At 40.4% G+C, this 24,906-nt stretch overlaps 1 protein-coding gene across 2 annotated transcripts in view; it reads right to left on the minus strand.

Annotated features, from left to right (window-relative positions):
* arhgef12b (Rho guanine nucleotide exchange factor (GEF) 12b) overlaps nt 1–24,906 on the minus strand; it is a 73,862-nt gene that overhangs the window by 2,894 nt on the left and 46,062 nt on the right. Inside the window, exons 7-39 of one of the 2 annotated variants that reach the window (XM_072674368.1) lie at nt 24,583–24,779; nt 23,961–24,038; nt 23,090–23,209; nt 22,216–22,347; nt 21,662–21,784; nt 21,158–21,256; nt 20,114–20,224; nt 18,649–18,747; nt 18,327–18,369; nt 17,972–18,077; nt 16,666–16,803; nt 13,975–14,007; nt 12,347–12,461; nt 11,800–11,911; nt 9,855–10,070; nt 8,412–8,556; nt 7,793–7,828; nt 7,176–7,333; nt 6,511–6,657; nt 6,315–6,400; nt 6,069–6,194; nt 5,672–5,786; nt 5,475–5,575; nt 5,283–5,360; nt 5,110–5,185; nt 4,254–4,421; nt 3,897–3,984; nt 3,411–3,488; nt 3,175–3,269; nt 2,085–2,345; nt 1,502–1,753; nt 394–608; nt 163–241 (exon numbers count right to left, since the gene is read on the minus strand). In XM_072674368.1, the coding sequence (XP_072530469.1) occupies nt 163–241; nt 394–608; nt 1,502–1,753; nt 2,085–2,345; nt 3,175–3,269; nt 3,411–3,488; nt 3,897–3,984; nt 4,254–4,421; nt 5,110–5,185; nt 5,283–5,360; nt 5,475–5,575; nt 5,672–5,786; nt 6,069–6,194; nt 6,315–6,400; nt 6,511–6,657; nt 7,176–7,333; nt 7,793–7,828; nt 8,412–8,556; nt 9,855–10,070; nt 11,800–11,911; nt 12,347–12,461; nt 13,975–14,007; nt 16,666–16,803; nt 17,972–18,077; nt 18,327–18,369; nt 18,649–18,747; nt 20,114–20,224; nt 21,158–21,256; nt 21,662–21,784; nt 22,216–22,347; nt 23,090–23,209; nt 23,961–24,038; nt 24,583–24,779 (4,026 nt within the window). Of the gene's footprint in view, nt 1–162; nt 242–393; nt 612–1,501; nt 1,754–2,084; nt 2,346–3,174; nt 3,270–3,410; nt 3,489–3,896; nt 3,985–4,253; nt 4,422–5,109; nt 5,186–5,282; nt 5,361–5,474; nt 5,576–5,671; nt 5,787–6,068; nt 6,195–6,314; nt 6,401–6,510; nt 6,658–7,175; nt 7,334–7,792; nt 7,829–8,411; nt 8,557–9,854; nt 10,071–11,799; nt 11,912–12,346; nt 12,462–13,974; nt 14,008–16,665; nt 16,804–17,971; nt 18,078–18,326; nt 18,370–18,648; nt 18,748–20,113; nt 20,225–21,157; nt 21,257–21,661; nt 21,785–22,215; nt 22,348–23,089; nt 23,210–23,960; nt 24,039–24,582; nt 24,780–24,906 lie in introns of both variants that reach the window. The other variant, XM_072674367.1, reaches the window with a different exon arrangement.

Raw genomic sequence — 24,906 nt, forward strand, 5'->3', positions numbered from 1 at the left:
TGAAAGTCATATCGGAAATCTGAAAATCAGAATCAGCAAAGAAAATGGCAAGCTAGAGATGCATCAATAGGCAGCCGGTAAAACGGTCAAACAATGTAATTCAATGTAAGTAACAAGATTTGTAATGGGTTGAATAAAAGCAAACTGTTGCAAAGCTGTTACCTTTGTTCTCTTCAGTAGAGTCAGTAGCTGCTTCCTCTGGGTGCTTTTGGCATAGTTGGTTATATTTACTTTCTACATCCTGCAAAAAAAGGAATGCAAGTGATGTAAAGGTAAAAAAAACTAACCAAAAAAACAACCAATTACAGTAAGTAGCTTTACAAAAAAACTAACTCAAGACCCTGAATGTGTGATCAGTGTTTAGCACGCTTCAGTAAACAAGGCTACAGTTACCTTCAGGTGCTGCAGGTTGGCCTGGAGCAGGCGTAAGTGGGTCATGACCTGTCTGCTGAGGTTGGGTCCTCCACTTTGTGAGGAAGACGAGGAGAGGAGCTTCTTCAGGTCAATGCCAGAGTCTCCTGCTGCTGTCGGCTCAATACTGCTGCCTTGAACATCATCAGTACTGCTCTCACCTGAGCCACCGTAACCTTCCAACACCATGTAACTCCCTGCTGAGACAGACAGACAGACAGACAGACAGAGGGTTAAAAAACAACATATGTATGAACTGTATACTCTATAACTGTATACTATATGTGTCACTAGGAACGTTTGCAAACCCTTTACAATTTCAATCCATGTCCTATATTCTTGTTTAGTGTTTATCTGATTCAGGAATGTTGACATTACCTAATGCTAGAGAGGCCTGTGGGCCCTGGGATTCTTTAAGACTTCTTGTAATATTATTTGCTGTGCCCTTGACCACTCAATGGAATAGTGCTAAATTTCCTCCTTTCGTATATATTATCTGCCTTAACCTGGACTGGGGGTTTTGTAACCTATTCTAGCCTGGTGAACTAAATGTCCCCAAGTTATATAGTTGCTTTTATACATGAGTAGCTTCCCACAATGCCCAACTGCATTACAAAAGGTTCTTCGGGCTTCTTTGAGTGATGCCTAAAAAAAAACATTTTGGTTCCATAAAGAATGTGTGTAAACATGTAAAGGTTTCAAGAAGTCAATGTAAATTTAAAATGTTCTTCACACCCATCTTTGTTACAAAATTGGTTCTTAACGAAACCAAAAGTTCTGTGGCATCAATCAAAGAACCCTTTGCATAACTTTTATTTGTAACAGTGTGACTCAAATATTTTGGTCCTAATCCCACTTCTGGACTATTGTTTACAAACAGGATTACTACTTCAATTATTGATTACTCCTACAAACATACAAAATGGATTTTGTGAAAGACAAAAAACAAACTAAGACTCCAAAATCTAAAGCAAAGGAAGCTGAAGAAAATATAATTATAATATAAAATATATATATATATATAAATTTGTGCTTGAGTGGACCAACTTGTTCAGAGTACCCGAACAAGTAGATCTAGCGATCCTCTCACCATAGTCCTCTGAGGTCTCGAAGAAGCCTGTATCTCCAGAGGGCAGCTCCTGAGCGTTCTCTGGCCTGGTCTGCACTGTCTCAGTCCTCTCAGCGCCATTCTCTACAGAGCCACTGGGGGCAGCACTGTTTGTTGGACCTTGCAGAGAGCCCGTCCTCAGCTCATGTGCTCGAACCTCCCCTCTCTCTCTGTCCCTGTCCACCTCCTCCTGACTGGCCATGTGATTGATCAGGAGCTGCCTCAGAGCCGCCACTGAGCAAGAAAAAGAGATCTTAAGTGAGTTCAGTGTAAATGCAGAGCTTTGTGTAGTAACATGAGGCCTAAACCTGCAGAACACACACACACACACACACACATCAAAATCCCCAAATACATCATTAACATCAGTTTGAAAAGTAAATGTAGCATTAATTAATTAGATGTAGCTGGTAATTAGAATAAATAGAAATAAATTGTTGTGATCACATGCTGTACAGTGTATTGCCATTCATGTTTACATGATTTCTGGATCTTACTCCCTTCTTCTTTTGATATTATAAACTGAACTAGAGTACATGGTCACTGGAGGTAAGTGAACACTCACAGTTCCGCAGTGCTTCGTCTGCCATCAGTGGAGGCAGGTCAAAGACCTCAGAGTCTTTCTCTTCTATAGCGATGGCCTGGCGTGAGCGCTGCTTCAAGAAAGGAAGTTTGTAGGCCAGTTCAGCATCCAGGAACGCTTCCTCCTCTTCCTCTTCCTCCTCTTCATCCTGCACCTGCAGCGAACTCTCCACTTGTCCTTCATCGTCGGACTTGGTCTCGAAAGGGTTGGTTCCTGCTGAAGGGCACGAGGTGGCGTCTTTTTCTTGAGGAAACAATATTTTAAAAAAATTAACGGAGAGCTTTAGGGAAAAGCAGAAAAGCAGTCAGAGACAAAAATGACATTATGCCAATTTATTTTGACTGGATGCCATTTACAATTATAAAACAGTCACTACAAAACAACACTACCTATTTTTGGAATACAATATTCTATTTATTTCCATATTTATGCTAATATTCATAACTAAGAATGCCTTGTTACAGTGTTTCTGTGCCCCAATTTAACCCAACTACCTTACCATTATTGTTTTGTGTTTTTTTTCCACAAACAATTGTGTGAAAAAGAACTTATTTAGCCATATAGAGGAGTTGGAAGGTATCTGAGATTCAGCCTTTGATTTCATATTGCACTGAGGAGCGACAGCCGCCCCTTTTAACTGTCTGTAGACACATGGTTAAACACTGGTTTTAACCCAGAAGAAGCACATACGACAGGGGTAGAGGAAAAAAAAAAAGATGATGGGGGTGGATTGAGCCTAAAAGAGGAAGTCCCAATCAGATCCAGTTAATAACATTAATCTGAAACAACAGGTTTTACTGCATTACAGTGTTTTTTTTCTCACCACACTATATCGAGCACTAACATAATGTCTTTTTATTGCTTACTTAGCAAGTTTGAGCTTTGAGTGTTCCACTGAAAACACCAAGTAGGGGTATCTTTTAGGGCTAAAAGTGAAATATGTTAAATTCTTTTTATGTTACAGGTTAATCAAAGCCTGTGTCAGCACCAAAATCTTTGACTGGAAAATATATACTTTCTTACAGAATATTACCAAACATCCTTAAAGTAGCTGAAATAGAGAAAAAAATACCTGGAGACTGGCTGCTTCCAGTGGAAATGCGGTCTGGGTCTTTGTTTATTTTCGGCACGCTTGAGTTGATCATCTCGACGGCGTCTCGCACACCACTGCAGTAAGGAAATACACATTTGAACAAACTGAAGACAGGTACTGCATGATTAAGGTAGGCTCATCAATTTTACTCAAGACCAGCCACATTTCATACTGGCAACCTGATGAACTTGACTTTTTCAGTAGGTCAAACTCACTCAGTCTGAGGTAAAGGAATGATATTCGGCTGCTTGCCCTTCATACTATCTGCTCTCTGGGTGATAAGACACTGCCATCTGCAAAAACAAAATACAAAATAATAATGATTAACATGAATAATAAGCATTTATTGTCTAAGGCTCACATTCTTCAGTAGACTTTTTTTTAAATGCATTAACTTGTTTCATGTCTGGATCATATCTGGATACACACTAAATGTCCAAACGTTTGTTGACGCCCCTTCTAATGAATGCATTCAGTTTCTTTAAGTTGCACCCATTGCTAACATGGATGTACAAATGCAGCTTGTCTAGTCCCTGTAGAGAAATACTGCTAATAGAATTGGACTCTCTGAAGCAGATAAACATAAGCCTGTTGGCACCATGCTGTCTAATGCCAGTGTCTTGGGTGATGTACATTTAGGGTAAAGGAGTAAAACAGTGTCAATGTTATTAGTCACTGAACAACACAAGTACTGCACTTACGTTCTCTGCTCAGACACGGTCTGTGCCATCAGCTCATAGATTTGCGCTCCGTTGTCAGACATGGACAGCACAAAGAATGACTTGTTGTCTGTGAAACAGCAAATTGAACACCTAGTTAGCTTAGCCCCGGAGCCTCAAGCAAAACCGTGATCTTCACTGTTCCCACATAACTCCCTCAGCGAAATTAGTATTATGAACAGAAAGCAGCAATAAGGAGGATAGAGCTATATAACCGATCATATACACATACTGTGACTGTAAAAAAAAAAAAAAATACTGTGACTGGGAAAATCCCTAATTTACATTCTAATAAAGAGGTCTCTCTCTTCTTCTCCAGTACTTCAAGCCAAGACTTACCGGTAGCTACGGAGCGCACCATTACAGTGCTGAGCTTGATGATGGGGCTGAAGGTGTGTTTGGTCTCAGCTGTGCCTGCCAGATTCTTACTGTGGCACTTCAAGATTAGCTTCTCATCCTGCCTCTGCATTAGCACCAAGATATCCTCCAGCAGGAGTGTGTACAACTCTGGATAACACACATACATATTTTATATTATATATAATAATAATTTTATATAAATAATATATTGTTAAATATATTATATATATTATAAAATAAAAAGCTAAATTATTTATATATAAACAATATACAATTATGTAAAAATGATCCTATTTACATACACATATCCATCCATTTATACAACCATATACTTAATACTAATATTTCTAATATATCTGGTGACAAATCAGGATTAAATCATGCCTAGACACATTTGATCAGCAAAGACATATCAGTGGTCTTTAGGTTTTACTTTCAAAACACTCCCAAAACTGTCTTTCAATCCAATCAAAAATGCATTGAAGTGCAAAGTCATTTGTTTTGCATAGACAAATTGTGTGGTTGAGAACATGCTATGACTTTAGTCCATAAAACAGAAACAAATTCACCACATAGCTGAATAGTGGCCGGCCATTCGGAGTGACCAGAGCTACTTTTACTTCAGCATAGTTTAAAATATTCATTGCACAGTGCTTTAGTTTGAAAGTGGAACAGTACTATTCAGCAGGATGTTATGTGGAAGATCATGTGGATTCAAACATTTTACCATAAATGTTTAAATAAGGTCTACCCATCCAGTTTTACTAAAGTGTTTTGATGATTTTTCGTCAAACTACTCCTTTAAGGGTCACAGTTTGGTCCACAGAACTCTTACCAATAGTCTTGTCTTTGTTCACCTTCCAAGACAGTGGACCCTCGTGCACCATTTTCCTTTTGGTCAAGTCAAGGTTCTGCAGAGAAACAATACACTTTTATCAGAAAATGTCAAATTGTACTTGATTAAATGCAGAGATGGATCACTTCGGACCAGAATGGGAAGTGACTTGCCTTAAACTCAGCAATCATAGGATGTTCACTTTGCTTCAGCGAGGAAAGGTCCAGTCTTCTCTGGTAGTCCTCTAACCTCTATGAACAAAAGAACAGAAGGCAAGCTTCCATCAGCTCATTATACTCATTATAAAGTGCTACTGTTTTTGAGCTGAACTGTTTCTATTCTATTGCTATTCAGTTGTTTCTGACCTGTTTGTTCTCAGCCTCCTTCACTTCCTGATTGACGTGGTTGAGAATCTTCCGGCAGCATTCTCCAGCCCGTTTCACTTTGCTCTTCTCCTCGGCATCCTCTGCAACAAAACATACAAATACACATATTTATGTGAGCTTTGGATTTGTGTGAAAGATGTGTTTGGGATGTGTATGAAAAAGTAGGAATTTAATACCAGTGTATTTGGCAATATTCTCGAGCAGGAGAGGGTATTTGGTGAGTCTCTGCATTTCCACAGGAATGATGTCCTTCAGCTGGAGCCTTCGGCACTGCCGATTACTCTCAGCCTCCTAGAACACACATACACAGAGGAGTTGGTTTTAAACTACAATATCTAACCTTTACAATGATGGAGGAAAAATATTTAAGGTAAATTAACTGTATAGATTATAATTAACATAATAATCTACAGTGTGCCAATAAACAATTTTCACAATATGATAGGTACTGTGTTTCTTGTACCACAATCTGATACATTCTGATAGAAATAAGAGAATGTTTGAGTGTTTTTTTCGAAGTAATAAGCATAGAAATCATTACAAATTCAACAAGCCTCCCAGTCTATGTCTTACCTGCACAAAGGAAGCGAAACGCTGGTCCTTCTTCTGCCTGCTTTTTATGAGCTCCAGGGCAAAGGGCTGGTTACTGCAGAACGTCCCCACTGCACGCTTGATCTTCTCTTCCTCTGCTCCACTGAACTGCAAGCAGGAGGGCACATACGTTTAGCTAGAGAGATCTGAAATGATCTACATGCATGTTTCTCAAGATGAAGAAAAAAAACGATACATTGGACTGAAACAATGTTCATGTTTTCTTACCCAGGATAACAGATCATCTCCTATAAGGTCTATGACTGCTGTCTCATTCTTCTTCCTAATAGCAGTCATCTGCTCGGTTATGGATACTGGAGAGGATAACAACAACCAGTGACTACCTAGAAACATTAACTTTCATCCATTGCTTATCAAATCACCATGTTTGATCATGAAGGCTATGAGCTGATAAACTGTTTACCATGCAGCTGGACAATCTCCTCCAGGTTGGTGAAAATGTTTTTGATGTCTGCAGGGGGTAGGATGGTCTCTCTGGTCATCCTCTGGTAGAACACGTTATCTAATACCTTCAGCATTCGCAGGTGCGCACGCTCAGTGTAGAACAACTCTATAGCAGCAGAAATCAGTGAGAATGTTACAAACAGATACACATGCTACTGAAATCTGCAAGCAAAACAAAACAACTACAAAACACTGAACAGATATACTCCAGATATAGCTTATAAACCACTACTTGCTTAGTGTCTCAGGCTTGTTTCTGCAGTTTATCAATAAAGCTATGAGACTTATTCAGAGAAATCATAGTTTATAGTATTGGTGGCCTCCCTCACTAGTCTCCTTCTTGCCTGGTCAATCAGTTGTGCTCTAGGCAGACTTACATATGCGCCATATTCTTTCCATTTCGTAATAATGGGTTTAACTGAACTGTAGGGAATGTTCAGTAAATTTAGCAATCTAAATCTAACCAATACAAAAATGTTATGCATTCAGTAAATGATGTTTACAAAGTAGAGCCTAAAAGGGATGAACAATATCCCATTTAGTGGGACCTAACAACTAGGTTGGGCTACAGAATTTACATTTCTGTTCTTGTTTCATCCGTGTATACGTATTCACATTCCTCACCGTTAATGACCTCCTGTCTCTTGATCTCATGCGGGGGCAGTAGTGCGAGGACGTCTCTGCTGACAAGTGTCTGCCAGTGAGGAGGGTCCTGCTCTGGCTCCACTTCAGCCCCCTGATCATCCTCACTCTGCACATCTCCTGAGCTCAATGGCTCCATCCTACAGAAAAAAAACACATATAAATGAATATAAATATAATATAAATCATGCATGTATTTATGCACAGATATAACGAAGAGAGGGAGAAACCGTTGAGCTTATCTGATGAATGAGTAAGCAATACCACAGTTAACTAATACAGAGTGGGATGCTAATAAGGAGAATCGTATCCACAAGTGGTATTTTCTCCTCAGTGGATGATATGCCAACATGTTAGTTTGTGAGAGAAATATACTTTCACTTGTTTATGAACCAATCTAACATCTGCTAGAGTAGTTAAAATCAAATGTCATACTTATGTTATACTTGAAATGTTACAAAAAACCTGAAAACTGAACACATACAATCTATTTCACAGACCTTCCATTAAATCTCAACTTCATTCAAATAACTTCTTCAGCTGTGGTTTAAATAACTAACTGTGTCCTGCTCCATCTCTACGTGGTTGATCATGCTCACCTCCTCAGTGGCCGGGGTGTGCCTCCTTCCTGATTCCTGTGCAAAGAGAAAACCGCAGCTGTATTAACCTTTAAATCTTCCCTTAAACCCTGCAGCCTCTGTCCTTAACTTATGAGGATGGAGGCTTTCAAGCACACATCATATGGCAGAGTTCTGTCCACTCAAGCTCTCTCAAAGTGTGCTACTGTCCCAGTGAGAGCCTTGAGAGAGAAGAGCTGGAGAACAAAGGCCTGTCTCTTCAGCATGTAGACTGCAAGAACAGAAATAGCTGCGAGGCCTGCCATCACGGCTGCGGAAGGATTCCCAAGCTGCTCGGTCTAAAACAAGCGTCTGTTAGAGACGGCAGTCGTTAAGTCCCACAAATTCAACAGAAAAATAAAGTTTCTTATTAGTTAAAAACTGTCTGGGCCAGACCAGGACTGTGCTTGCTTCCTCCATAGCAACAGCTAGAATGACTGTTACTTGATAGCGTCCAAATCCGTTCCTTCCATTTCCACTCGTGTACTTGTTGCTTCAGTGAAGGTTGGTTTTATTTGAGTCTGATTCATGCACCACTAACAGGCTCACAAGATGAGGCAGCATACAAAACGATCATTACTTGGGGGGCTGGCTAACTTACCTGTCTATTTCAGGCTCCTCTTCCTGCAGGTGGTCCAGAGCACAGGAGCTGAAGTCAAAGTGCGTTCCTGAGGATGCAGAATCCTGACCTTCTCCTGAGAGGACGCCATCTCCAAGCCGGGGTAATGCTGAGGATGGAGCTCCTCCTGAGCAACGGATAGAGACAAATATAAAAAAGGAATCCAAATATCTATAATCATGGTTATGCATGTGTATGTTATGCTAATGCCAGTTATGGGCAGCACCTATTGTGTGTTACTTTAAAATGTATAGTACATTTACAATGAAGTATTTGTAGAGAGTTGCATTGTTTGTAATGGGGTGGTTTGTTTTTGCCACTCATGTCACTTGCTGTTAGCCACAGTGTTACCAGAGTTCATTTTGGAGTCGTCTTAACTGTAAAGTTACACTAGTCAATTATTATTATTTTTCTTTTTACTATAGTTGCTAGGGTACAAGCAAAAGAGATGTGCTCCAAGTATCATTATTTATTTATTTATTTTATTATTATTTATATATAATTTGTTTTATCTTTAGGTAAGCACTTGGCTAATAACCAAATGATTTGTAAGGTTTATAGTGAGACTATATACTGAAGCTCAAAGAATCCTCTCCTGAAATGCAAGGAGACAGTAAATGTTCCCAATTAGGAGAAGAGCTGAAAGAAAACAGGCCAATTATTCAGCTGAACAGGCCGGTCATGCCCAGGCCTGAGCCATATTTATCTAACCTCTTGGAATACAAATTCTGTTCTACTATCAGTTTTTATCTTTTTTTATCCTAAAGCAAACAGTCACCAACACACAACAGATCTGATCCTAGAACAGAACAGAACATATGGACCCAGGAGAGCACATCCAGAGTGCAGGCATGCAAACAAACACAAACAAACTGGGCTGACTATACAGAGCCTGGAGAGAAAATCCCAGAGATGGGAGAAAAGAGCAGTGGAGGAAGAAGAGAGTTTAGAGAAAATTGAAGAGAAAAACAAGAGGGAGAAAAACAAAGAGGGGATTTAAAAACGGGAGAAAGCAGAGGCAAAGTGAAGTATGGAGAGAGCAAGAACGACAGAGAGGACAAAAGCCAAAGAAAGAGAGAAATGGAGGATGAGATGCTGAGGGAAGGAGAGAAAACAGGAAGACACAAGGAGAAACAGAGAAGGGAAGTAGGCGAGAATGAGAGAAAGAAGGAAAAAGAGAAAAAAAAGAAAGAACAGGAGCAAAAAAAGAGAAATGGACAGAGAGAGAGAGGCTGAGAGAAAAGGAGGAAAAGAGAAAAATAAAATATAAAAGTATAAATAAAATACATATAATAAGTATATGAATCTGATGAAGAAAGAACGAAAGAAGCCATAGGACAGAAATAAAACAATGAGAGAGCGATAGAGACAGCAACAGAGAGAGCGAGAAGGGGGTGAAACTGCACAGAAAGCTGTGTGTCTGACCTGTGTCAGTGTCTCGCAAGCCGGTGTCAGGGCCCTGAGCTGCGGGGGCACTGTAAGGAGGAGAGCAAATGAAGGCTAAGCCGCTGTCTGGCCCATCGCTGGACTGACTGCCCCACACTCGCGCTGATGAAGAATCGACCTGCTCTGCTGAACCCAGAGTGGACTGAGACGGCTGCTTCTGTGGCCGTGGCTTAGCCTGCTCCAACGCTTTACTGACTGGAGAGGGGGAGAGAGGGGGGAGAGGGAAAGAGGGAGGGAAAAAGAGACAGAATCGTTAATAATGCCTTTTTACAAAGACAGCTAAGACCCACTAAACCCACTACGTTAGGGAGGAACTTCACATAGTAAAGAGAAAGCTCTCCAAATAAATAAGCCATTATTATTTCGCAAAGCACAAAAGTCAATGAAGAATGTTTGACCATGTGACACTGGGGCTGGGTGACAATCCAATGTTGGCCTATATAGCATCATATATCGGCAATGATGGCATAATGCAACAATGAGACTTATCCCCATCACTGTAAAACTATGCTTTCATGTAGGGCATTAATAAACCTATAATAAATTTTAAATGCAGCTGTTTAAGCCGTTCTGAAGTCACTTGTAGTTGAAAAAAAAGAATGCCTGAAGACAGCCTTAGAGCCAAACGATGCTCAATATGTGCTTTTAACAGAACTAAAGAAAAGAAAAGTCAAATCAATATTTACACAATAACAAAGAAATACAGTCCTACTCTCTACTGTCAACACACTTCTGTACATTTTAACTTACAACTGCTATTTACTTGCTACATTTAACACCCTGCTATTACTTTTGCATATTATGTTACTGTTTTCCCACTTAGAACAAAGCTACAGCCACATGTAACCAGGAGTCCCACAGAGCATAATTAACCCCGCTCTTCCTGGGTGGGTAGGACGGCGCTCCCTCTTCACCATCATTAAGCATGACACTAACAAGCACGACACGTGTTGCATGACAAAAAAACAAAAAACAACTGCCAGTTACTGTTACCCCTCCAAGTATTTTCAGATGTCTACTGATGTTGCATTAATGGCACGCTGCAGTGTCAGAGATGGACATGCTATGGAAATGACCGAATTTGGGGTTCAAACCTTTGCATATGTGCCAAACACAAAATTATTTTTTCATTTTTAGAAAGTAACTGTGTAAACATTGGTCACAACATACGAAAAGAAGACAAGCTGTCCCTAAACTTTTAACTGCCTATGTATGTGCCATTAGCCAGCTCTAAGTTGTTAGCCTTTCATGTCCAGCAACAACGTCTGCATTTCAACCGTTCATTCAAAAAAAGGAAATTACACAGTGGTTTGATCTAAACACTTTAGTGTCCAAGGAAGCAAACAGGAAGCTTCTCCTGAAAGCTCCAGACAGGCACTTCCTCAAAGACACCCATTATGTCCTGGCAGTACAACACTGACCACAGACCTGACAACTTTACAGCGAAATCAGGCACAGATTTCTCAAAACTACAATTCCACTGATCTCTGTGGGGACGGTCTTTTCATAACCACAAACCTACAAACCTCTGTCTGCTCTGTACATCTAATTCTGTCCTCAGTTCAATCTAAAACAATACAGTTTGCACTTTGGGGATGCCTAAGGCTCTAAAGGCTTTATGGACTGTGAATATAAATAGCACCTTATCTTACCACCCAACTCTAGCTCACTACAGCATTTTTCAGCATAATTTTAACCTGCTGCATCTGTAGCACACATATATGGAAGCACCTGCACAGTGGTGTCTGTCAAAGTGCTTTGAGTCAAGCACTTTATGTTCTTTTTTTCTTTTTCTTCAAGGAAACATCAAAATAATTGCTTGTAATTAACTGTACACTACAGATATGGCAGATAGAAACATGAGTGAATAAATGCTGATGGTTTTTCTCTCACTACACAGTTTAATGCTGCCAGCATCACTCACCTGGGGTAGCATCGATTCTGCTGGGCCTTCTAGGTGGGCCGAGGATGCTGGGAAAGCGAGTCTTTTTCACTTTTTCCTCCGTCCCTCCCTCCTTCTCTGGTTTAATGGTCTTCTGCTCAGAGTAATACAGAACAAACAACAAGATCTTAGAGAGAGGGGACTCAAAAACGATCTATAGCACAAGTCTGTGTAAGTACATTAAAGATTGTAACTACACGGCCAAAATGTGATGAAACTTGACTATCAGACCTTTATAAGCTTGTTGGACATCCTGTTTTAAAACCACAGACATTCATATGGAGTTTTCCCCTCTCTTCCGTTGTTGCTTCTAGACAACTCATTCGCCTTTTACAATAATGGCACTTGCCACTGACTGAGGCAGCTCTAGCAGAGCAGAAATTTATCAAACTCACTTATAACAAAGCCATGTGACAGAAACCCATTCGACTGCCGTGTGGCTAAAACACTAGACCTCAGTAATTATGAAGGGTGTCAACATGGTTTGGCCATATACTGTATGTTTGTAAATGATATTTAAAGCTCCTACCTTGATTTTGGGAAATAAGTTCATGCGTTTAAGTTTGGACTCAAGCCCCCGAGACTCCTTCACTTTTACCCCAAGGTGCTTCATATACGACAGGATGACATACTGCATTGTGTTACTGGCGAGAGAGGGAGAGGGAGAGGGAGAGGGAGAGAGAGAGAGAGAGAGAGAGAGAGAGAGAGAGAGAGAGAGAATTAGAAAATTTAGCGTACAGAGCAGATTACAGTAGATTAGAGTACAGAGGCTGACTGTGCATCTATCAAATGACAATTATAAGAAACTGCAGAAAATCATATTAATAGAGATACAAAGACATACAAAAATAAGGACAACACTTATGCTGCGTTAACATGACAGAAGACGGATGCTGGAAACTGCCCAAGTTTATCCAATGTAATGACCGAAAATTATGGTTATTAATTTTTTTTATACTAACCCACGTACATGAAAACACAAACAATTAGACACATTAGCATGTGTTTTAAAAAAATGCATTTGAGAATACAATAGTGGCAAACACCATCACCCGCCACAGGGGTAGGAATGTCACAGTTATTCCAGTCATGCCATTACTATGGCAACACATGCCACCGTCTGTCACGTTCTGCTATGACGTACATAATGCCATTTTTTTTAACATGTAAACACAGCATAAGTCAAACTGTACACACTAAACGCTTTGGGTAAACAACAAACAAACAACAGTCCAAATATACAATTTCGGTTCATCACTGTGTATTTCTGCATTATATTATTTTAAGTCATGCTGAGACTAATTTCATTATTTTGAGATGTAGCAACAGTTTGTAAACATATAGTACAGGCTGTTAGTGGCTATGTGCTGGGATACATTCTGCACAGCCACTATGCTGAATCACTGCTCTATTTCTGTCCAGCAGGGGGAGCAAGAAAGCTCCCTTCTGCTCCTCATAACTGCCGTTTTCCCAGCCCGTTAAACCCATAGTGACAGGGGCTGTCGCGGAAGTTAATGCTGCTCTTGCAGACTCAGACGAGCCAATGGAGGCCCACGATTGCACAATGGCCAGCTACAGCCTGTGCAAGCACACACAGAAAATTACTGACAAACCTTCTGCTGTGAGCAACACGAGTCCAGTCTTCTCTCTACCATCTGTCATATGCACACACACACACACACACATACTCGCCCCTCCAGCATGCCCACCATATGGGAGGCACGCAAATCATATGCTGCACTAGCCACACAAAACTCACTGCTACATACTTGCACAGGTTTGTTAAAAAAGGAGCAATTAAGAGTGGAGATCTCCACTTCCTTTTATTGTCCATAAACATTGTACCATATTAAATATAACATAACTCCATAACTGGTGCACAGTCCCGCAGTTCGCAACTAAAATCTGGGTTGAAAGATGCCAATCTACAGTATTCCAGCACCTGCTTGTTGACTTCTGTTATAAACACATTTTGAGACCACAGCTGTTCTGTTCGTTTCTAAGGGAATAGAAAAATAGTTACTTAGAAAATGACCTCCTTAGAAACTGACTGTATGCTTAGTAACTAACAGCATGTGTTGTGGTTGCGGCTATGTGTTGAGCTAGTCTGGGACTGATGTAATGTGAAAAGTAAGTGGACATGAGAATTCCCCTTACCACTTCTCCTCCTCTGTGGCCGATGACGACATCCTAGGAGAAAAAAAAAAAAACACAGTTTTACTTCTTACTTTCATAGTGTAAAGGGTTTTTTTCCATCATCATACCCAGTGCTGAATGAATATAGAATGCCCATCCCGCATCACGCGTTTCCCAATGATTGTGTCTGCTGCCACTCAGGTCCAAATTACTCTTAGAACATCAACCCCCTAAAATAGAGTTTACATATTGCTATTTTATTTAAACAGAATTACAGAATAACCAGATTTCTTTTTTTGTTATATGATGCATCATGGATTTCCATTTCCAGGTCCAGCATTTTGTCAAGCTGTTTATGTGGTAAAAAGGCAAATTAGGGTTTTTATTTCTACAAAACAAAACAAAACAGTCATAGCAGTCCAAGGAAACATCTTACAAAGGGCAGCTTCTCTGATTAAATTATGTAGCAACATAAAAAAAATCTTTTACATTTGAAGAAACCTGAAAATCTGTTCTTTTGAAAATGTCAAGCTGCCAGTTTTCTGCTACAGTAGAGAAATAATATTGAATTTGCTATCTGCCTTTAGTTAAGGATGGCTCATTGTGGAAGTCTTATACAACTTCAACAGCTACAAACCTACACAAAACTATAGGTGTTTTCAAACCTGCATGGTTTAGCTCGATTCAATCGGACTCTGCTTCTTGATTTGTTTGGGCAGGTGTGAATACAGAAATCACACTTTGATGCAAACCAAACAACCACAAAGAGACCCTTGGTCCCTAACAAACTCTGAAGTCCAGTACATAGGACCTTCTTCCTGTGTTTACCTTCTTGCACCTGCCTCAGTTGAGTCTGACCAATAAGCGAAAAGACAACGTTTGTTTTGACACATTTTGGTGCTCTTCAATTTTTCCAAACAAACCAAATCAAGAGGAAAACACAAAGTCTTAAAACTCGTTCTTACTGCTTTAGACCAGAGCAAACAACATACAGGTGTGAAAACACCCTGGATTTCACTTGTGATGCTTAGGGTAAACCTTCCTGTGATTGTCTGAGTGTCATTTGCAACAGTTCCTGCAATATTAGCTCTGTAAAATGACTTTCATTAAGCAGCCAATCAAAATTCTATTAATGGTCATGGTCAAACCACTGTTCCAACTTATTATTTGAACTGAAACATCATGGGCAACAAAAATACAATAGTGGATTTTGGTACGCAGTCAGAGTGTCATAAGAGTGCAGATTGAAGGCTTAATAAAACACTGCAGAACAGGTTGATCTGAGACTGGTGAAAAAAAATAAATAAAAATAAAATTGCTAGCTTCTACTTTTTCTAATCAAATGAGTTGCGACTGAGTATTTTTGAACTATTCAATCGCAAGGAAATTTTGTTTCATGTATCCTCAACCTGCAACTAGTTGAGAGAAACTTTCACCATGTAAAGCCTGTCCAACACTCCGAGAGAAGCTGGAAAGAGGAATATGCTTCTCAACCCTGCTCAACACTGTCCAAACCTTAACTGTCTTGGTTTGTAACACCCCTCATTGTTCATGTCAGGGCAAATGACATGTATAAGAACTGTTTCAGTAGCAGTAGCACAGAACAATGAAACAGAATTCAAAAGTAGTCATGCTACTTCTACAGCCAAGATCCATGCACATCCTTGCCGTTGTTCTCAGAATCCAATGAGTCAGCCACCAAAGACAAGCCTCTGTGTTTTATGACATTGAGATTTTATCAAGACCCTGAAAGGACAAGTGTCAAAGACTAGAGCATCTTAATCCAGGCTTAATCTTTCCTGTTCAACATGTTTTTCCCCTACACACACTGCACGCAAGAGTGCTATGACCTCAGACAGGCCCCGAGATGGTGTGTAGTTTATTAGAGCAGAGAAGCAAACTGGGCAAAAGTTAGTTAATATATTGGACTGCGGACAGGCTTTAGATGCGTGAAAAATATTTTAAAAGCTATTTTATATATATATTATTATTATTATTATTATAATATAGTATTTGTGTCATGTGTTCATTAACCATTTACAAACCTGTCCTGAAGGGAACCCTGTACTATTTGTATTATTTCTCATTGCTCAGGTTTGTTTAGGCATAAAAAAAAGTTTTAGTTTTCCTTTAAAGGTCTAAACTATTTTTTACATATTCAGTGACCCTTTTGTTAGCGACTTCCAAGAATAGCCTTTCACAGAGAACTGTTTTACAAATTCAACAGAATTTGACTGCATTAGTATTCATTTGCTTCTACTCTCATTTTATATGGTGTTTTTACAAGCATCTGTGCACTTACTGGCCAGATAAATGGTTCTTAACAGTTTCCCTAGGTGCTAAGACTCCTGCAGTAAGGTTCATCTCTTTATTTTTCACTTGTAGTTTTAATCAGCACTCATGTAAGAGTCAGTATACATTACTGCAGAGACAGTGTAGCAACAGTTCATCGAAAAAATAAATCCACAATTTCTCCCCAGCCCCAGAAGTAGTTAATCAGTCAAGATATGTTTATTTGAATTCCGCTACTTCAGTTTTGCACTGGAGCAATGAGGCTAAGTAATGGGATCTTATGTTCGCCGTGTGCACAAATGGACAAAATCACACTGCACAGCTAAACCAGAAGCACTATCATCTTGAAGTCTGCATTTTGTCTTTATTTATGTCTATTACTATGGATAGCTTATTTTATGTTTGTGTGTATACACTCACAGGACTTCCTCAATCTTGCAGATGATGTGCTCTGCACGTGATCGCTCTCTCTCCAGAGCAACACGGTCCCTCACTCTCTCAGCATCCAACCTGGTCAACTCTGCTTCAGCCAGAGTCAGGCCCATACTGCGTTTTTGCCTGGAAACACAGACACACAGAGATTTTAGAATTTAGACTGAAGAAAGTATCAAACATTCTAATCCAAGAGAGTGTGTGTGTGGTTGTTTGCATTTGTTTGTTATTGAGCATTTTCTATGTAGGACTACGCAGAAAAGGGAAAGTCTAATGATGTCAAAAGTGTGGCGGGGGAATTATCAGGTTTGTAAATTACACTTTTGCTGTTTTGCTAGTGCAAACACCTAAGAGACTGAATCAGTCATTATTATTTAAGTTTTTCGTTCACAAAACCACCTAAATTAATGCCATATGGAGAACTCACATAGTGGTGGGCAACGACCTTTCGAATAGTAACGCTACACTGGTCGCTGTGGCAACATCTGAAGCAGAAAAACCTCTCATTGGCTTTCAACCCTGCACTCTCATTATCAACCCCCTAATGTGTTTTCTTCCAAATGTGCTGAGAGGGTGGAAGACCCGCTGATACTGAGAGTGGATCTACACTCCTACAAAGAAAACTGCATTTATCTGGTCAATATAGGTCAATGTTGAGAGAAACATGGAAGTGACAAACCAGCTTAATAAAAGCAGAGCTGTAAAAGGGTCCAATTCCAAGACCCCAAAACTGTTAAAATAGAGAGAATGAATAGCAACACTATTCGGTAAACCTTGAGAATATGATTGTTCTGGTAAAACAAATGCTAGGCTAGGTCTGCACACTATATATTGCTATGATGCAATTCGTGAGAGCATTCTGCCTGAAAACTATGCTCCCTTGTGCTGAAAGTGGCCGCTTGTGTAAAACAGGTGTGAAAACTAAAAACACAAGATTAAAACAGAACCCCTGACTGAAGCCCTCTTAAAATACAGTTGTTTAAAGACCATCAATGATTGATTCTTGGTCTTGATAAAACTGAAGTTATCTCCTGAGGTAATTCCTGCCATGCTTTTGAGATACCTATGGGCAAATCTATAAAAATCCAGTTCCACTGGAGAGCCTCAAATGCAGAGCCTCTAATGCAGAGTCCACAAGCTGTACAAAAAGTAGTGAGAGGCTGCCATCATGGAGGAACTGGAACCACTGACTGTATCCATGTTACTTGGAACCCACAGCCATGAGAACTGGAAACTGCATTCATGAGAAGCCTGTGTTCTCACAATGGAAATAAGGTCTGTGTGCGCGTGTCACCTGAAATCTTCCAGATGTTTTTGGATGTCAGGAAGAAGCGTGTCCTGTAACTGCTGCACATACTGTCTTTGCACGTCTTCAGGGATCAGGTCGGGCTTCCTCCGATCTGCACATACACACATACACAAAGCTTTTGGACGATTCATAACACACATAAGGAGTGTTTAAACTTATCTTTTACACACAATCGATTTTACGCCCACACAAGACACACTGTATACTGAAGACTAAGTCATACCCATTCAACCAAAACTAGTCATGTTTTTCCGTCATGCTAGCTGACATGAAATCAAACGGCTTATCAGGAATGATAATGAACACATCCCTGAAGCAAAAAAAAAACAACTGAGCTTACCTAGATCGGCCAAGATAGAATCAGGCACTGCTACTTTCAAGTGCTGTGGAAAACAAACAAAAACAAAATACCCAGAAACCTCTATTAAATCTCTTTTTGACAAAAGGCAGTTTACAAATCGTAAAGGTTTGAGCAGTTTCATGGTTTAAAAACAGAGTACATCCCATGAAAACCTTTGCCTTTAACATATTTATTTTTTCACATTACTGCATGTTTGCATCTTGTTTATTAGTTTGCAACAACATTATATACAAACATCTTGACAAGCCAAGTGTCCCAAAACCTTTAATGGGCAGTGTATGCATGTGTGGGCGGGGCTCACCGCTGTTCTGTCCATGAAGGTGGCGTGGAGGTCTATGAACAACCGCCGCGTCTCTTTGGAGTTGCTCTGCTTGTAGAGCTCGGCATAGAGGTAGCAAAGCTGCAGAGAGGAGACAGTAACAGGTAAGACATGTAAATGTAAGAGTTACCTGACCCTCCACACAACAACAGGTCACAGTGCATAATGATTAGTTTAACATAACCTAAGCTTTTATTATTCTTTTAATACAATCAATGAGCAAATAAGGTGGACATATCTTTGGGCTAGAAACGACTGCAAATTCACATTAGTCCCTGTAGAGAAGTACTGTCAACAGAACAGGTCTCTCTGGAGCAAATAAACATGAACCCATTGGCACCATGCCTAATGCCAGACGTGGGCTAGAGGGGTATAAAGCCCCCAGCATTGGGCTTAGAACCAGGGTCAGGGCGCAGGGTCAGCAATGCTTCAGTTCTCCTGGAACAGAGTGGGTCTTGGTTCAAAGGCCCAACAGTGGAAACTGAGTATAACTGGGTATCAATAACCCAGCGCTCTAACAACGGAGCTACCACTGCTACTCAAAGTGTGCAGCAATGACCTACAGATGAGCACATCTCTTTAACAGAAATTCCCCAGAATAAAGTTCAAGATATTGTCAGGTGGTTCTAGTCCCCTGTTGACACAAGCCATAGCAACAAGGTGCAACCCAAACAACTGATTAGATTTCCTGAATTCCCCAGTTCTGTCCACATACATGCACTTTGACCAGACTGGGCAGAGCATGTTAAATTGCTCTTGTTCCTTGGAAGAGAACGAGGAAGATAAAAGGCTCATAATTTGATCAGGTGGCACGTTAGTGACAGATTGACACTCTAGGAATGCAAGGTTGGGCTTAAATATGACCTCACAATCTTCCTTCAAATATCGCACATATGATGGGTTCACTGACAATGCACGGATGTTGCTAACCAATTTCACTGAAACCAGTAGCAAAAGCGTTTTCAGTCAGAGCAGCCTGAGGTCCAGTCGATTTAGAGGCTCAAAAAGAAGGCGAGATTACACCTCACGAGCTGTGACTAAACCCTTGACTGACTGCCTTGTGAGATTTACACACAGGATGGGGTCAGCGTGTCCCTTTCATGAACTGATAAATAAGGGCATGCTGGTCCACAGTGACGATCAGTGTTCAGCGGTCAGAAACTGCTGGACCTTCTTTATTACATGACTATGTCTTCTCCTGGATAAATAAACCATCTTGTATTCATGACAACTGAAGCATTTTCTCACTTTAATATTCAAATGCTGTTTAAAAATGTACGAAATTTGACCCTCAATAGTGTTGAGTGGCTCAACAAATTACACTATTTATGAATCCTGTATCATCCTTTAAATGACATCAAACGTTTTGCAAGAGTATAACCGTATAACTGGCAGTTCACCAACAACAACTGTGAATAGAGAGGTTTAGAGGGTTGGTGAATTATACCAGTGGTGCAGGGTCAAACTGAGAAACCACATGATGCAGGAAGGCTGCGAGATGAGCAGGCCGAGACTTCAACAGCTCTATGGTCTGAAAACAGCTACATTGGCCATTCATCTGAGGGAGAAAGAAGAGAAAACAAATCACACATTAGCTAATCTTTCTTCCTTTTAATGCTGACAGCAGAAAAGAAAACATAAGTACACAAGTCACATCATCCAAGCAGGCCAGCACCATTTATAACCATTGTCATTTGTGGTTTGTGATAATTGTGTTGCACATGCACATTTGTAGGTCAAACTGTGCGTGTACAGTATTTTTACTTATATACACTATATGGACAAAAGTATATGAACGCCTGCTCATTCATTATTACTTCCAGAACCTAGAGTATTTAAAAACGTTTGTTGGAATAACTGTCTCTACTGTACAGGGAAGGCTTTCTACTAGATTTTGGAGCACTGTGAGGATTTGATTGCATCGCCAACTCATCCTAAAAGTATCGGATGGAGCACCATTATTCTAGAGGACACAGTTTCACTGCTCCACAGCTCAATGTCCACGCATGGTGCCAATAGTTTCTTGTTTCATGGGCAGTGGTGGCTCAGCAGTTAGAGCTCCAGGCTATTGATGACAGGGTTGTGGGTTCGATACCCAGGCTCGTCAAGCTGCCACTGTTGGGCCCTTGAGCAAGGCCCTTCACTCTCTTTGCTCCCCGGGCCCTGGAGTTGGCTGCCCACTGCTCTGGGTGTGTGTGTGTGTGTGTGTGTGTGTGTGTGTGTGTGCTCACTACCACAAATGGGTAAAATTTGGAGGACACATTTCACTGTACATACATCCCCCCCCCCTCCTGCTCCAGACAGTGTCCACAAACATTTGAACATGTATATGGATGTAAACTGTGATAATCAAACACAATCCTATGAACGTATATGGCATATAAACCTGGTTTAAATGTACAGAATCAAGTTTATTCCCACCATATATTTAAACAGAAATACCAAACGTATGAGAGTATAATGCCAAAAGAAAGAAGATACTGATCCTCACCTGCTCTTGCTCAGTGTCAAAGTCATCATCCTCAGCACCAATGATCTGTGGTGCAAGGCGGGAGAAGGGGCTGCTCATGCTGCTATGGGAGTTGGAGTCCTGCTGAAGCAAAGGGTCACTGATTAGCAATGCTAGAAAACTACAAATCAGAAAGTAAGCTCAGGACTGCACAGTATATCATTTGTTAACAGTAATCACAAAAATGGCAGAAAAACAGTTAGCAGGCAGTTAGCCGTCTAACCTATGTACCATAGCCTGGGAGCTATATATATATATATATATATATATATATATATATATATATATATATATATATATATATATATATAAAAACAAGCCTTATTAGTATTAGTAAATGTATTGCATTTAATTCAACAGACTGCTCTCCTCAAACCATTATAGGATTCTGTGTGCAGATTTATCACACTGTGTGTGTCGTCTTGATGCCAAATATCAAAACAGCAACATGATGCTTTGTGCATATGGTGCGCTACTGGCACTTACCAGGTCAGGCGTGTCATCAGCGTCAGGAGAAGGGCAGGAGTTGAGGCTATCTCTAGGAGTCTTTGGGCTGTGGCATGGAGTGTCTCTTTGGTATGGGCTTTCTGCAACAGGATTTAGGGTGACCTGGGGGTGCACAGACACAACATGACAAATGGACTGTATACATCATCATCATTTATACAAAAATCTAATTCATGCAGCTTTCCCGAAATGTAGTCGATTAGCCAAAATGTTTGATGTAGCAGTGATCCTCATACCTAAATTTTGTCTGAACTTGTATCTATTTGTACAGATAACCGTAATTCATACCATACCAGAAACCACATGACCATGTCACAATTTGAGATTATTATGGTTACAGGTAGGTGTGTGAGGACTTGGGCATGCATTGGAAATGGGACCACTGAGCAACTTAACATCACATTTTAAAACAGTTAGGTCATATTGTCAACACGTGTTACAGGGTTTATATTATCATTACACACTTGCCCAATAACAACAGTAGAGTTTGACAGTACAATGGACTAAGAAATGTTGTAGGAGTGGGTGCTAACCGGTGTTGTATTGTTGCTCCAGGCTGTCTCTGCGACAGAATCGCTCTGCCAAGGTAGAGGAGAATCCACATCTCCTAGCCCTCCTCCCTCCTCCACCTCTGCTTCACCGGGCCTTGGGGACAGGGATCCATCCTGCCGAAGTAAAAACACACACACACACACACACACACACACACACACACACACACACACACACACACACACACACACACACACACACACACACGTAAACAGTCAGAAGCAGAGGCGGACGATGTGGTAAAAATATCACATCACGTATTTAAAGATAATACTGTACCATACTTAGCACAGTGAAGTTAATCAAAATGAGAATCAGCACTTCATCCAGGTAACAAGGACTAATTACACTGTTTGTAATGAAACAGGTGGTTGATCAGTGTTCTTTAAGCACTGAAATTATGATATGACAATATAAGATAAGATAAGATAAGATAGTCCTTTATTAGTCCCGCAGTGGAGAAATTCCCAGTGTAACAGCAGAAAGGGATAGCAAGACACTCAGTTACAAAAATTTGGATAAATAATTCACACTATATACACAATATAAATAAAAAAAGAGCAATAACAATATATATCATCATACTGCCCGCTCCTAGTCAGTCAGAGTCTGTAAACAACAACCAGTGTATAATAACTGCTCAAAGTTTTCCTTCAGTTTCTCACAAATGTCACAATCACAAAGAAATGCGACACATGCAGTGTGCATTAAACTGCTTTAGGGATCCTATATCTGCCATTTCACCTACTTGATGTGAGCAACAGGGCATAATATATAAAAATGTTACTCTGTGAATTTATAAAGTGAACTTTCAAATTCAATGGCTTTGCGGTGTGTCTGGGCGTGTGTACATACCTGTCCAGCCGCTGTGGCCTTGCTGAGTTGGTCTTGAAGTAACGGAATGTGCTTCTTTGCTTCCTGGATTTCCTTCAGTAGTTTAGGTATAGGGTTCCTGCTGTACTCCTCCTTCATAGCCTACCACATACACAGAAAATGAAGCTAAAAGATTAGTCTGTGAGTGTGTGAATGTGTGTTCCTGCAAGTGTCTTTAAATGCTTTCACAAATGACAATGTGAAGAGGATATGAGAATATAAAAGGGCCACACATTGTGCACTACGTGTGTGTGTGTGTGTGTGTGTGTGTGTGTGTGTGTGTGTGTGTGTACACATACGTACATCCTAAAGTGATACCAAATCTACCAAACCACAAAGTGAGTCAGAGGGTGAACAGCTTCACTTGTTCTGCTTTTGAGTCTAGAGCTTTCCCAACATTGTGATGGATGTGTCTAGCCATCTACACATTCAGGTCACAGGGTGTGGAAGTCTATATAGAGGAGCGTAATTCAAGTTCTTAGGCTATATTTGAACATGAAGGTAGGTATACTGTTTTAGTGGCTAATTGCCAATACTGCATAAACAGGTCCTTAAGTCACTTTTGCTTAATGAGTGTATCGTTAAAAGAATTTAAACATTTCAGGGTGAAATTTAAGATTTTCCAAGAATCAATATTTTTATCAAACCTTTACATGTTCTCACTACACCTAAAGCAACGAGTGAGAATGTGCATTGAGGAGGTGAGAATATGGAATGAGAACATGAGAACGTGGAGTGACAATGTGGAGTGAAAATGTGTCAACAACAACATGGAGCAGAGACACAGGTTGAGAATGAAGAGATCACTCCAGTTCTGGAAGCTGGCTCAGGGTCATCACAACAGGACACTGACCTGTAACTCCTGCTGCTCCTTGGTCAGCATCTTCTGCAAGATGTCCACCTTCTGATTGTGAACTGCACTGTTTTCCTCCTGATAGACGACAGAGAGGAACAGGAATCAACTAACGTGATTAGCTACACATACACAGCTACGGTTAACAACGGCTGTAGATGTGAACAGTCTGTAGGGCCGTACATGGAAGATATTAGATGGTATAACATCATGGAATGAAGCACACAAGAGAGCTTCACATAAGAAAAAGGGACGAAAGAGGAAACAACAGATGTGCCAATAGACAGATAAAGTACAAACAAACTGGGTAGAACTGAAAAGAACTTGAGCAAGACAGACAGACAAAGGCACAGAACAAGGCAATATAATAATAATAACAACAACAACAATAACAACAACAACAACAATAAATACATAAATAAATAAAATAAATGTTAACATTATAATAATAATAAATAACTTCATGCTTTCTTTCACTTTTTCATATTTACTTTAACGAACTGTAATTCCTATAAAGCTGAACTAAAAGAGAATGTGAAAGAAATTGTGTGTGGGGGTGTGTGGTTTTGAGTGTGTGTGTGCTTTTGAGAGAGTGTGTGTGTGTTAGTGTGTATATACTCACCCATACAGGAAGTGGTGATGTGATGCGGTCAGAGGGACTGGTGTTGGAGGAGGATGAGGAGCGTTCTGTGGCAGTGGGGGGTCCAGGGGAGTGAGGGGAGCTTAGAGCAGACGTGGGCCCCCCCTCACCATCCGACAGGGGGATCTGGGGCATCCCAGGGGGGCGACCCAACACTGTCAGAGCTACATATGAGCCCGCTGCTCAAGCGCACGCACACACACACACAGACACACACACACACACACACACACACACACACACACACCCCAATATGTCTCATTTAGAATTCATACTTCTTATATGAATTAAATATTAAATAAATTA

This window comes from Salminus brasiliensis, chromosome 1 (assembly GCF_030463535.1).
Source record: "Salminus brasiliensis chromosome 1, fSalBra1.hap2, whole genome shotgun sequence".
Classification (NCBI taxonomy): domain Eukaryota; kingdom Metazoa; phylum Chordata; class Actinopteri; order Characiformes; family Bryconidae; genus Salminus; species Salminus brasiliensis.